This window comes from Mandrillus leucophaeus, unplaced genomic scaffold (genome assembly GCF_000951045.1).
Source record: "Mandrillus leucophaeus isolate KB7577 unplaced genomic scaffold, Mleu.le_1.0 Scaffold405, whole genome shotgun sequence".
NCBI lineage: Eukaryota > Metazoa > Chordata > Mammalia > Primates > Cercopithecidae > Mandrillus > Mandrillus leucophaeus.
In genome coordinates this window covers 838,288-853,489 of record NW_012104310.1, presented here as the reverse complement: position 1 = coordinate 853,489, position 15,202 = coordinate 838,288, and the positions used below count along the sequence as shown (strand labels likewise).

General features: G+C 34.1%; 1 protein-coding gene across 2 annotated transcripts in view; it reads left to right on the top strand.

Annotated features, from left to right (window-relative positions):
- The window catches only part of TRDN (triadin), a 419,992-nt gene that overhangs the window by 115,206 nt on the left and 289,584 nt on the right, over window positions 1-15,202 (top strand). For both annotated transcript variants that reach the window (XM_011992160.1, XM_011992161.1), the window contains exons 6-7: window positions 3,558-3,611; window positions 7,395-7,454. In XM_011992160.1, coding sequence (XP_011847550.1) covers window positions 3,558-3,611; window positions 7,395-7,454 — 114 coding nt within the window. The remainder of the gene's footprint in view (window positions 1-3,557; window positions 3,612-7,394; window positions 7,455-15,202) is intronic.

The window sequence follows — 15,202 nt, the reverse complement described above, 5'->3', positions numbered from 1 at the left end:
TTTTTTTTTTTTTTTTTTTTTTTTTTTTTTTTTTTTTTGCGGTCGGGTATTTAAGATTAGTCCTATACAATAGTCTAAAGTTAAGTATGTTCTAGAGTTTGGTTAAATTTATTTGTTAGCCATCAATTGAAGAATGTAGTAGCCTATACTAATCAGTACTTTAAAAATATTAGCATTACAATTTTTGATTTTCAAGCTAAGAACAGGAAGATTAAGTAAAGAACTCTGACAATCTGGCTCTCATTATCTCTCATTATTTGACCCCAAGAGACTGTTTTTCCCTGTGGAAAAAAAACAAAAACAGGGTCAGGCAGATTATGAGCTCTGATATACCTGAGAAAAAGACATAGTCTGCCTGGCAACTACCAGGGTCAAAAGCAAAAGCACAGAGCACAGCTTGGGGAGGGCTGGAAAAGGGCCAGATGGGAGGGTGAGAGATGTGCTTGGGTCCAGTTGAGCTGAATGTTCTGGTCAGGGAAAGGTCAGAGTCTGGGCAAGGGTAGGAACAGCAGGACCGTGCCAACTCAGATACCAGACATCAGCGCCATTCCAACTGGTGGATTCCATTTGTTTTTAATTATCAGCATACCAAAGGGACTTTTGTTTCTTGTAAATAAGGATGACAAACAAATTAAACTCTAGCAGGTGCAAGAAGCTTATTCCGTCCTGAGCTAAAAACTGTGCTGGCTAAGATATAACTTGCCAAACAGGGCTGGTGACAAGGAGGTACTCTTCTTCCATATGAAATCTCCTGGTTGTGGGCTCTAAGCAAAGAGACGCTCAAACAAATGCAGCTGTTGTATCAGGTGATTTTTATTTTAGAGTGATTACCAGGGCAGTTGCTGATTGTTGCATTGCTGTGTTGAAAGTCGTTTCACAACTTGGTATTTGAGCACAGTCTTGCCAAAGTTTGTAGTTTCTGTCCAAGAAGCTTCGGTGGCCGTCTGCCATTATGAAAAGCTCCCTAGGGCCCAAGGGTCCAGCTGCTTCACTACGAAGTGTTGTGATGCCATTTCTGAGGGGGATAATAAAATGCTAGCATACAGTACAGAGTCTGTAAATCAACACTTCAACTGGGAGGAACTAGATTTCTCCCTAGGGTAACAGGAATGAGGCATGAATATGCTAATTTGAGTCCGAATTCAGTCCCTTTGCTCTTTTGATTTTGCGTTAATTCTCCCGTTTATGCCTATGCACACGTCAATCTGAAAATCCTTTAGTGAAATGGACAACCAGCTGTCCAAGGTGGGTGAGTCCTCATTTCTTACAGAGGCAGAGACAGAGATTAGGTGTTCCCCTGGGAGGTCTTTCCAATCAGGGCTCTGAAAGCACAGCTTATCTCACACAAACTTGGGTCCCCCCAGAGAAGCTTTAAAAGAAGCTTTGTTTTTGCCAAAATTTTCTGTTGGTTTTCTGCTTAATTAATAGGGATTCAAAGGAACCAAAATAAACCGTTTGTGGTCAGTATGAATAGTGATTTCCTCGCCTTATTTTGTGAGTTATTTATATTGAACTTAGTAGCTCGGAAACAACTAAAAGAACCATTAGATGTGGAAAAAAAAAAAATCTTAATGTTCTCAGGTGAGTTTTTTTCTCCTTTTCCTCAATAGGTTTTAATTATTTGAGAAATTTTAATGAGTTGTCAAAAATTTCACATAATTGGAAGCAAGCAGTGTCTATTATAGCTCCACCACATCATCCATAACTAGACAATAAAACTAGCTCTTAGAATATTTTAGAATTTCACTTATTCAAAAATATTACAGAGTCCACTATGTGACTGAGATCTTGTGATGACCTGGAAATGTAAAATAATAATAATAATAAATATGGTGTAGCCCCAAAAGATTTCATTTACTGAGTAGTTAGAAATGTTAACAGTATCAATATTATTATTAAATTCCTGAAACATAATTATGTACATGGTGCAATTGGCGTATGGAATAAGTAGAGATCAAAGAACATGTTCCAGAGGAGACATTTGAACCAAGATGAAAGAGTGCATGGAATAGGGAAAGGAAAATGAATAACTGTGGGTGTGGTGATTCTAGGTGGAAGACACATACAGGCAGAGACACAGAGACATCATGAGGGCACATGGTGTGCTTGTGGAGCTACTAGCATTTAGTTATAACTAGAGTATAAAGTTCAAGGAGAAATTCTTTGCAGATGACATTGGGTTGGTAAACACGGGGTTGGTAAGCAAATGTCAGATCACTAGAGCAGTAAAATATTTTTATTTTGATATAGCACCCACTATGTGACAGATACCATGCTAAGCAGTGAGGAGGCACAAACATTTGTAACAGAGCAGTGAATGATATCGGATTTTCATGTTAGAAAGGTTAATATGAGACATAAAAATCTAAAATCTAAAAGTTCAAAAGAGAAGTCAGGATATTATAATATTATGATAGGTAAAATAATATGCCCCAAAGAGACATCCTGCTTCAACTGCTGAATTGGAAATTGGTCTCTTCTCCTTTGCCCTCCTAATCTCTTACTAGGCTAATTTCTTCTCATTTCTCATACTCTTAAATGTCATTTCTACCAAGGACTCCTCCCCAACAAACAGATTAGATTAGGTCATTTTATACATCAACATTCCACATTGCATTTTTTCTTCATAGCAATTTGACTCCTTGCAATTACCTACCTTTATAATTATTTGCTTAGCATCCACTAATCATCAGTTTATTGACATCATGGCGACAGGAATGAACTCTATCTTGTTGAGGAGAGTCTTTAGCACATAGCAGGTGTTCTTTCTATATTCTTGTGTAAATAAGTGATAGTTAAGGAGAATAATATTGGATAAAAGAAAACAAGTAAGAGGAATATTAAAAAGGCGTGATTGAAACAGCTTGGTGAATGAATGAAAAGGAAAAATAAAAGAGAAAGACAAATTAGGATGAGTCTCATGTTTCTAGCATGGATAATGAATAAGAATTATGACTAAGGTATGGGGTAAGATTATGACTTAAATTTTAGTCTTGTAATAATTGATGAGATCACTGCTCATATTAAGTTAAATTTTATTTTTGCTGAAAAGATTTGGTATTTTCTAGTCTTATTCCAGTATATATTTTAAAACATCTAGTGTGGAGTGTTTCTGTATAAGATTAATACATACTATTTAGGTTGATTGTTCTCTGCTTCAAGATCAGAAAATTATTTCTCTATATTTTCATCCTCATATTTCTGGCATTCATCCAATATCAAAGCCAGGCTCCTTTGGCATATAGCATGATAATTTTTTAAATTTTTCAATTATTTCAATTAAGGATTTGGAAAAGCTGACGGGTATTATTATCTTTGCAATCAAACTTGGTTTAGGTACTAGTTTGTGCTTGGAGGATACGAAATAAAAATAGAAATAAGAAATAAATCTATAATTATCTTGAAGTTTAAACCTCTAACTACATAAAATCTCAATCCAGTTAAAGAAAGATTTCTAAAAGTAGCAGGTAAGTTTTTGACATCAAAAACTGCCATGCAAGCATATCCTCATTTATTCCTGTTATTTAGATGAAAACTATTTATCTGTTTCTTTTCAGTTACGCACAAAGAAAAAGAAAAAGTAAGAGAAAAAGAAAAACCTGAAAAGAAAGGTATGAAGTTATTTTTATTACTGTTTTAACACACTGATTCCTTTCCCATTGACTTCTTACTCTTTACATTGAGATTTTAGATGACCACGCAGTTTTACAAATTAAATTAGGATTATTTTCTCTGACTAGAATCTGAAAAAAGGAATTTCTGAATTGAGATAAATACTTAAGGCTGTTGAACTCAGTTACCACTTTACTTTCCAGAAATGTTGTGTCAGTTTTTCCCCTGGCAGTTTTCAGACTGCCTTAGACAGCAATGAGGAGACTGTATCAGAAGTACTTGTCAGTTTGATAGGTAAGAAAGTAGATGTCATTATTGTAACTTGCATATTTTGATTATCTATTAGATTGCTTTAATTTCTAATTGTTATTTATTTATGTAGAATAGATAATAAGATCTAATTGCTCTACACATAAAGATACTTTGTGAAAACCTTCCTCTTACCTTGCTCCCAGCCTACTGATTCCCATATCATGCCAAACCCACATACTCACAGTAAACCACTCCGTAAATTTTACATGCATCCTTCCAGAGCTTTATTATGTGTTTTCCAGATAGTACATGTTATTTTCCTCCCTATTTTTACACAAAATCTAATATGTCCTATAACCTGACTTTTACAATTTAACAATACATCCTGAAATATTTTCATATCACTAAATATTGTTCTCATTCTCTTTAAAAAGCTGCATAGTGTTTAAATGAGAATGTTCTTCCTCTGTATTTTTTCCTGCTAATCTAGTTAATTGTTTAAGTTAATTTTATTTTTTATTTTATTCATTAAGTTCTTCAGTTCTAGGATTTCTGTTTGGGTCTTATGATATCTATCTGTTTACTGAATTTCATGTTCAGATCGTGAATTATTTTTCTCCTTCCTTTGTATTTTTTGTGTTCTCTTTATTTCTCTCTGAGTTTCCTCATGATTATTATTTTGGAAGGCATTTCATAGATTTTTTGGAGGCCTGTTACTGGAGTGTTATTGTGTTCCTTTGAAGGTATCATGTTTTCTTAGTTTTTCTTTCTTCTTTTAAAATTTTACTTTAAATTCTGGGATACGTATCCAGGTTTGTTACATAGGTGTACATGTGCCATGATGGTTTGCTGCACCTATCAACCTGTCACCTAGATTTTAAGCCCTGCATGCATTAGGTATTTGTCCTAATGCTCTCCCTCCCCTTGCCCCCAACCCCCTGACAAGCCCCACTGTGTGATGTTACTCCCGAGTCCATGTGTTCTCCTTGTTTAACTCCCACTTATGAGTGAGAACATGCAGTGTTTGGTTTTCTGTTCCTGTGTTAGTTTGCTGAGAATGATGGCTTCCAGCTTCATCCATGTCTCTGCAAAGTATTTTTAACCTCTTACTATTTATAAGTTGAAAGATTCAAATATGGTTTTTAGCGATGTATATATCATGTGTAACTGTTCATACTCACTGCCCATTTCTCCAAATGATACGTGTGTGTGTGTGTGTGTGTGTGTGTGTGTGTTTTGGGTATGTATACCCCTTCGTCTATAACTTATTTTCAAATATTTTTCTGACTTTGTTTTACAGTTAATCTTATGCTTTCTGTCTTTGTGAACGGACATGTGTGAGTTCATATATGTGTATATGCATGTATGCATATGTTTAGATTCTTGAATTTTTAGGTGGTTAGATATGCTGATATTTTCTTGTGGTGTTTCTGGCTTTGAATCTTCATTCAATAATTAATTCAATAGCCACTAATATTTTCCTCAAGTTGAAAAAAGATTTTGTTTTTGTTTTTGTTTTTGTTTGTTTTGAGACAGAGTCTCACTCTGCCACCCAGACTGGAGTTCAGTGGTGCAATCTCAGCTCACTGGAACCTCTGCCTCCAAGGTTCAAGAGATTCTCATGCCTCAGCAGCTCTGGTAGCTAGAACTACAGACATGTGCCACTACACACTACACCTGGCTAATTTTTGTATTTTTAGTAGAAATGGGGTTTTGCCATGTTGGCCAGGCTGGTCTCGAACTCCTGACCTCAAGTGATCTGCTCACCTCAGCCTCCCAAAGTGCTGGGATTACAGGTGTGAACCACAGTGCCCATCCAAAAAAGATTGTTTCCTATTTTAAATGAACGTTAATTCCTCAAAAATCCATCTCAATGTATGATGTGAAGTAAAATTCTAATTTAATTTTTGCCATTGTTTTACGGTGGATTGTGTCTAGGGTAACCGGGCCAGATTTCAGCTGATTTATGCATCCAGAGTATGCATAGTCTGCTGAAGTTTTTGTTTTGTTAAACACTGCAGTTAGGTAGAACACATTATGACATTTAGGAATTAGATCAGTTGAAATATGTTTCAATATTTTTATGGTATATTTACACTTAAAAATACCAAAATCCCACAAATCACCGCTAAAAATCTTACTCATGTAACCAAATACCACCTGTACCCCAATAACCTACAGAAAAAAAAAAGAAAATTTCAATTAAATAGTTGTTGTTTTCTTCATGTTTATTTTCTTATTTTCTTATCATGTTTTCTTCATGTTCAATTTCCATGAACTTCAATACAACCATCTCCTTTCTCTGTTCTAGAAATAGGTGACCTTTTCTTGCCTGCTATTGGGTTAAGCAGAATTATTAGCACTAGGTTCTGTGTATTCTGACTTAATGAAATAATCTGCTATTCCTTGTGATTTTTTTTTTCAAACTTCACAGTAGCTAAATGTTTTCTATTAAAAAAAAAGTTAGGAATTTTTGCCCTTAAATTATAAGTGCTGCAGAAAAATGTATTCAAATTGAAAAGCAGAAATAAAATGCTACATTGTAAGTGCTCTTTTATTTGCCTTATGCCAATTAAAAGATGTTTACTTTTTAGGAGATATGTTATTATAATGTAATCCTGTGACCTTATGTGTCTAGTGCCTTGCTTAGCCTAGCATAATGCTCCTTTTGTTAACATTGTCTAATATATTATGCATAATCCCAAGTGGTAGTGGAGGTGGCTGTGGGCAGGCCTGAGTGGTGGAGAGGCTGAAACTCTGGAGAAGGAGGCACTTGGGCTCTCAGCAACTCTGCATCTGTCAGGGACCCTGGTCTTCAACTGAACATTAGGCTTTCTAAGGCTTAAATCATCTCTCCAAGATTCTGGAGGACACTATTCAACAACTGTATTTAAAAATAATAGATTTTTGAGTATATATTTTAAACATTTCTTGATGATGTAAGTAAAGCTGATGTACATTCTTACTATTCTTGTTATACGTTGGAGAAATGGAAATCTGTGGAACTAATTTTTTCTCTAGTAATTCAATACATATACTTTATCAACTGTCCAATTAAATCTCGTATTTTACTACATAATTTTCATAGTTTATTTAATTACCATTGTTATTCTTGAAAAAGTAGTATGTAAATATTGAAAAAATGTATGATTATTTGGTAATCTACCAAATGACACAATTTAATTGAAATTTAAAAATAAACATAATGATATATTTTTTGACAAATTCTTATAAAAAATTTTCCCTCTCAGTTTGTCTTCCCTGAAAGCTTTATCTATTTGCAATAATGACTTGAAAAAGAGTGGATCTGATTTTCAAAAAGCTAAATCTTAATGCCTAGACTTTTACATTGAATTCTATACAACTGTTATTACGTTGGTAACTCTTTATTTCTGAATTAGACTTATTAATGTCATAAATTTTCAAAATATTACATATTAGGTTTTAGCACTTATGAAGCTGAGGTCAAAAGAAAGCTTGGTTTTGAAATCTATTAAAACTGTGTACTAATGTAAAATTTTCTGTTTAAGCAACTCACAAGGAAAAAATTGAGAAAAAAGAAAAACCAGAAACAAAGACAGTGGCAAAAGGTAACTTTTCAATTTATTATTTCCATAACTAAATTCTTTTTACTTTGAAAGAGTAATTTTTGGGTAACAGATAGTTGGATATTTGTAAACTTTTATCATTTTATTTACATTAAAAATTTAATTTGGTCTTACATTTAAAATTTAATATCTAAAAGAATAATTAAACTGAACACTTACTAGAGAATCTCAAAATGTGAGAGGAAAATGAAGAGCTTCATCATATGTGGTAGACAGAATTTTGAGCCCCATGACCCTCATTCACCCCTTGGTGTCATCCCTGTGGCTATGTTATATTACATGGAAAAAAAAAAATTGCAGAGGCAGTGAAGATTGTTCTAAAATAGGGAGGTTATCCTGGATTATCCAGGTGGGTTCAATGTAATACCATGAGTCTTTATATGTGGAGAGATTCAGCAGACAACAAAGAGATTTGAAGTATGAAGACTTTTGCCCATTGACTGGCTTGAAAACGTGAGAAGAAAATGAATTCTGCCTCCATGTTGAATAAGCATTAAAGCCAATTCTTTCCTCTAGTCTCCAGTAAAACACAAAGACTGGGTGACAATTTGATTTCAGCTTTGTGGGCCCTAAGCAGAGAATTCATTAGAGCCATGCTGAGCCAACACTTTGGAATCATAAAAACTGGAAGATAATATAAGTGGGTGTTATTTTAATTGGCTAAGTTTGTTGTAATTTGTTACCACAACAATAAAGAAACTAAAATAACATATTTGGTTCACAATTTTTCACCAGTATTATACCTTGAATTTGATTTTAGAATACTCAAATTCAGAATTTTCTTTTTAAAATTTCTTTATTTTCAATATTTATAGGTACATAGTAGTTGTACATATTTATGGGGTACATGTGATGTTTTGATACAAGCATACAATATCTAATGATCAAATCAGGGTAATTGGGATATCCGTCACCTCAAACATTTATTATTTCTTTGAGTTGGGAACATTCCAAATTCACTCTCTAGTTATTTTGAAATATACAATAAATTATTGTTAACTATAGTCATTCTATTTTGCCACTGAGCACCAAGAACATATGTTGAGGAAAGGACAGTCTCTTCTATAAATTGTACTAGGAAAACTGATTATGTAGAAGAATGAAACTAGACCCCTATCTCTCACCATATACAAAAATCAAATCAAACTGAATTAAAGACTTAAATGTAAGACCTGAAACTATGAAACTACTTGAAGAAAACATTGGGGAAATGCTTTAGGACGTTGGTGTGGGCAAAGATTTCTTGAGCAAGACCTCAAAAGCATAGGTAACCAAAGCAAATATAGACAAATAGACAACTTCTGCACAGTAAATTATTTTCTTGTATCAAAAAGAAAGAATTGGCTGGGCACAGTGGCTCACACCTGTAATCCCAGCATGTTGGGAGGCTGAGGCAGGTGAATCGCTTGAGGTCAGGAGTTCAAAACCAGCCTGGCCAAAATGGTGAAACCCTGTCTCTAGTAAAAATTTAAAAATTGGCAAAGTGTGGTGGCACACACTTGTAATCCCAGCTACTTGGAAGGCTGAGACAGGAGAATATCTTGAAACCTGGAGGCAGAGGTTGCAGTGAGCTGAGATAGTGCCACTGCACTCCGGCCTGGGCAACAGAGTGAGACTGTCTAAATAAAAAAAAAAAGTGGTCATACATAAATCTTGATCAATATTTTTACTTTAAAAGTTTGAGAACTGAAAGTACCATAATAATATGCCAAATATATTCATTAGTATGTCACTTTAATATTATATATTTTGGCATATTGAACAATAAAGTTTTTCTGTATTAAATTTATCTGCCAATTACTAGAAAAAAAATGGATTTTATTTGGTAATTTAATCCTATTCCCTACATTTAAACTTCTCCCTTTTTTTTTTTTAAATATACATTTTAAGCGATCAGCTAGAAGCTTCAATTCAGTAGTTTTAAGAAACTACCCATTTAGGTAAAACTTAGAAGCATTTTTAAAATTTAGTTTGATTATCTACTAAATGTAAAATAATGAGATATTTGAAGCAGATATATTTTCAATAAATCTTCCATTAGATAACCAAATATCATTTTATTAAATTTAATATGGATGAATTATAAATTGAAACATTTTTAGAAGATAATATGAATTTACTTTCAAGATTAAATTACAGTAAATAAAAGTAATTTTATTTTGTTTCTCCTGTTTCATAGATATAAATGAAAACACATTTTGCATATATATAATTTATTTTCATTACATATACATGAAATCTTATGTGATAGATGTATGAAATCTAGTGGACATTTTAAAGATCACATAAATTAATTGCCTAGTTTAACAGATGAAGAAAGTGACCTCTAGAGAGAGGGAAACAAATTTTTGCCAGGTCATAAAAATACTTGATGATTGGGGTAAGACTAAAAACCCAGGTGCGGTAAGTATAAATTGAGTATTCTCCACAAAAATAATTAAATACATGTCTTCAAGCATCATAGTTTTTCCAAAAATTTGTTGAATACTGCATTAGTTACGCATTGCTTTGTAGAGCATTACCACAATATTTGAGGCTTAAATCAATGCACATTTATTATCTCACAGTTTCTGTGGATGAAGAATCTGGGCATGGCTTAGCTCAGGCCTCTGTTTCGCAATCTTACAAGGCAGCAAACAAAGTGTTAACTAGGACTTCAGTCTCATCTGAAAGTTCAACTGAGGAAGCACCATTTTTAAGTTCATTATATGGTTGTTAGTGAGATTCAGTTCCTCGAGGACTACTAGTCAATCAGTTCCTGGCTGGCTGTTGGCTACGGACCATCTTTAGTTCCTTGACATATGAGTCCTATGAACATGACAGCTGGCTTCATTAAACCTAATGAGAGAGAAACAGGAAGACAGAAATTACAATCTTATCGTATTCAATCACCTTTGCCATATGGGTTAGCAGCAAATTCCTAGGCCAACCCATATTGAAGGGAAGATGATTGCGCAAGGATATGAATGCCACAAGTTGGGAGTCACTGGGGGCCATCTTGAGTCTGCTTGCCATAAATACTTTCCATTTACATATTTACATCCTTCCTCTGGGGAAGGTACACATGCACATACACATACACACACAAACATACATATATATGTGTATATATATGTATGCATAAATATATATATGTCTGTTTACAACTTGTATATGTATTTGTATGTGTGTACACATGTTTGTATACAGTATATACTTTTTATTATTATTTTATATGTGTATGTATTATATTATAAGAAATTAATAGAAAGTGTTCTTTATATAATAGGTGGTTTCTGGTGAAACAAAATAAGATAAAAAAGTCATAAGCCTTCTATGTGACATTAAAGTTAGAAAAAATTATAAAGTATCTTTGAAAGGTGTGATCAGTTAAAGTAGAATCTCCCTTTGAAGAGCTGTGATTTCCAGAGGCACTTGCATAGAACCCAGCATGTTTCTTGCTCTGTTGCATACTGCTTGCTGAAAGGCAGTCATTGGTTAGAACACTTCAGGGATTCCTCCTGGGGAAGAGTGGACCTTTAATGTCTACCTTGATACATATGTAGGACCCCATATCCACCAAGAAAACTAGCCTATTTCTGTAGTTCATTAAAAATAACAAAGACAGGGTAGAAGAAGAAGAAAACAATGATGAAAAGAGAAGTTGAGTGAGGTGAGCCAAGTTTGGGCCAGGCTGTCTATTTGATGTGGATGTCAGTGTGACCTTCAGATGTCTGTGTGTTTGATGAAGAGAGGTTATTGTTTCCTTGGTCACTTTCAGGAAGACATTTTATCACTTTCACATGGTTCATGTATATTTACATCTGCCCTTATATGTCTTAAAGTACATTTTTTTGTATCATCTTTTCAGGTTAATATTAATAAGTGTGAAATTTATTGTGATTAGAAATTGGGTTAGTCATTCTGATTCTACTCTTTCTACTCCTGACTCATTTAGTTGCACCATCTTTGATAAATGGCTTTTTGATACTTAGATTTTTCAAATGTAAAATAATAATGAAATAGTAATTCTTGCTGTATGTTAAACTTTGACCAAGTTCTAGGGAAACTCCAAGAGCTCTAGACATGCAGATTATGCAGATATAATATTAGAAATGTTTATGTACTTATTTTGCAGAATTTAAATTCGTTTGCTCAGTGTTACTTATCTCCACAGCTTCCATAGAGGAAGAGGCAGCTATAGTGGAGATTCTTTTTTTTTTCAATGCAAAGAAACTGAAGCAAAGATAAGTTAAGCAGTTTGCAGTTCTTTATGGAATGAGATATAAAATTTGTTATTTTCTAACTCCCAAGATGTGTAGTATGTTTATTGAGGGATATTGTTCTATTCAATACTTTGGCATCAGACATTCTGAATCTGATGCAGTAGCTAATGGATCATGCTAATTCCAAGATCGAATGAAATATGCTGACGTAATTTTTTTGATTTAGCCATTTTATTTTCCATTTGACAAAAGTCATGAATAAAATGCCTTCCTAAATAAAACCGGGTGATTTGAATACCCATGGCAATACTTTTTATTTTTTTCATTCCTTAATAAAGTTCATCACTTAAATTATTTTAGGGAAAAATCAGGAAAAATATTTTGGCACAAAATTGAAGAATATCTACTCAACTTAAAACTAAATAGAAGTTGGGTGTTGCTTTAGTTTCATGATATTTTCTTTATTATGGCCACATCATTGTTTAGTTCTTACTCATTCTTTTCTAGTATAAGGCAAAGTTATCTATTTCCAGGGTGAAGGTGATTGAAAAGTGTCTAAAATAGGTAGAAAATATTTTATTATTTTTATACTTAAGGTCAATGATTATAATGAGTTGGCTATATATGTGGTTATACCTCTTAGAAAATAATAATTGCCCACTTATAAATTATAATGGCATTAAAAATAAATCTGAATTTCACACATCTATAATTCCATACTACAAGTTAAGGTTAAATCAACTGTAACTTACAAGGAGTAAATAGCTGTCATTTAGAGTAAGCAAATATAGCAATTTCACACCAATTAGTATAAACAAAAAAAGGCTGTCAAATTTCACAGGTTTAGACAAGTTTATTTCTAAACACATATGTACATATGCAGTCTCTATATCACTATATTATACATATGATCTGAGTATAGTGGAATATTTACTCTCTCCTTCATCAAAATTTCTAATCAAGTATACATTTATCCTGTGTTTTCCCTGAAAAAAGCATTGTGCTAGACACTATGGTGATACAAAAATGAATAATAGAATTCCTACCCCCAAGCACTCTCTGTCTGGTAGGGAAGACAGATAGATCAAACTATCTATAATTCAAGATATATAATGAAGAATAAAATGTATACTTTAATAAAAATTCAGGCAAATGGAAGCTCAGGGGAAGACATTATTAATTCAATTGGGAGAGCCATTTTTTTTTGCATATGAATTGACCATGAAGAAATTTAATCCCAGTACTTTGGGAGGCTGAGGTGGGTGGATTGCCTGAGGTCAGGAGTTCAAGACCAGCCTGGCCAACATGGTGAAACCCCATCTCTACTAAAAATACAAAAATTAGCCGATCATGGTGGATCATGGTGGCACATGCCTGTAATCCCAGCTACTCAGGAGGCTGATGCAGGAGAGTGGCTTGAACCCGGGAGGCAGAGGTTGCACTGAGCCGAGATCATGCCATTGCACTCCAGCCTGGCAACAGAGCTGAGAGTCTGTCTAAACAAAAACAAACAAACAAAAAAACAAAAAAAGAAAAAGAAATTTAAATATGTGGAAAAATATAGAAAATATAGAGAATTCAGTCTGACAATATTTGACACATGGAAAAATACATAAAATATTCAAAAGAAAGAAAGCCGTTCAGTAGAGGAATAAATTTTTGGAAAGATGCTGTAAGATGGGAGATAGGAGGAAGTCAGATACTGCAGGGTTTTAATTTTGCTATGCTAAAATTTATTCAGATAGTTTTATTATTATGCTGATTTTTAGAGCTCCAGCAATTAGCTATGAGTCCTGGTCAACACAAAGTCTCTAGAAGCGTTTTTAGGTGAACATATAATGAGTTGTATGAGATTGAGGCGCTGTGGACCATTCCAGTGAAACTTTCTTCCCAGACAGACACTAATAAACATTCCAGTATGGAATTTTGGTATGATTTCAATTTAAAGTCCTGCGCAGAAAGTTGCTGGTTTCAGTCACAGAAATGTTTGAGTTTACTGCAAGAAAGAGCAGAAACCAGCAAAGGAAGTTTAGAAATGATTTACAGGAAGAAGAAGAAAATCCCCTGAGTGTAGACATAGAAGCCACAAAGATGTTGAAAGTTTATGGACGTGTGAAACCCCATCTCTACTAACAATACAAAATTAACCAGGCTTGGTGGCGGTAGCCTGTAATCCCAGCTACTTGGGAGGCTGAGGCAGGAGAATTGCTTAAAACTGAGAGGCAGAGGTTGCACTGAGCCAAGATCATGCGATTGCACTCCAACCTGGATGACAAAGCAAGACTCCATCTCAATTTAAAAAAAATTATGCAGTAATTGGGTAATATTTGTATGATGATTTTATGATTAAACAATATTGAATAATGTGTATCATAATTCCCTTTCTTAAAAATTCTCAATACACTTCAGTTTTGAGAAAGTCCAAGTTAAATGACCAGGTTAGCTTATGGTTTCCAAATGAATTTGGTCATGAGAATATTCTCCAGCACCTAATACAGTATCAACATCTTCCTGTAAATATCTGAAGTATCTGAGAAACAGTGTTTTGGGAAGTGCTGGCATAGTCAATTAAGTGCAGTACCACAGATGATTTTTGTTTTGCAAACTAACCAGCATCTGGCATTATCATTTTCATTCTCTCAATGGGACCTTCTGATATTATCTTGGTTTAGCCTGAAATCATCATTTAGGGTACCAAAGTCAATAAACTTGATTACATTTTTTCATCATATTCTTTTTTTTTTTTTTTTTTTTTTTTTCATATGGAGTTTCGCTCTTGTTACCCTAGCTGGAATGCAATGACCCAATCTCGGCTCACTGCAACCTCCGCCTTCCGGGTTCAAGTGATTCTCCTGCCTCAGTCTCCTGAGTAGCTGGGATTATAGGCATGCACCACCAAGCCCAGCTAATTTTTGCATTTTTAGTAGTGACGGGGTTTCACCATGTTAGTCAGGATGGTCTCAATCTCCTGACCTCGTGATCTGCCCACCTTGGCCTCCCAAAGTGCTGGGATTACAGGCATGAGCCACCATGCCCGGCCTTCATCAAATTCTTTAACATGGGTGACAATAAAGGCTCCATAGTACATTAGCAAATGACACAGAGGATTCCAACATTGCAGTAGAGCTGCTGTGGTATATAGTGGTTATGTGTAGTCACATATCATAAGGAATGTCCAATACGCAGGATCTATTATGAACAATTTTCCACACATTATGTGCTGCATTATTATTGCTTTTTAAAAGATGCTTGAATGATCCACAGACTAGTTAATTTGCATCCCAGTTCCCTCTTCCAAAATGCAGATAATATCAAATTAAGAATATATGTGTGTAATATATGTATATATTCTAATTTATGTATCTATTCATATATATTTTTATTTATAGCCCTTTGAATTTCTCAGGATGTGTTTAAGGACTTTAAAAACTAGTAGAATTGTCGCTGACTTAAGATAAATAGGCGCCAATATCTCAATTTCTGCACTTTCAGTTTTTCTAAAGCCAAATCATTAGAGACTATATG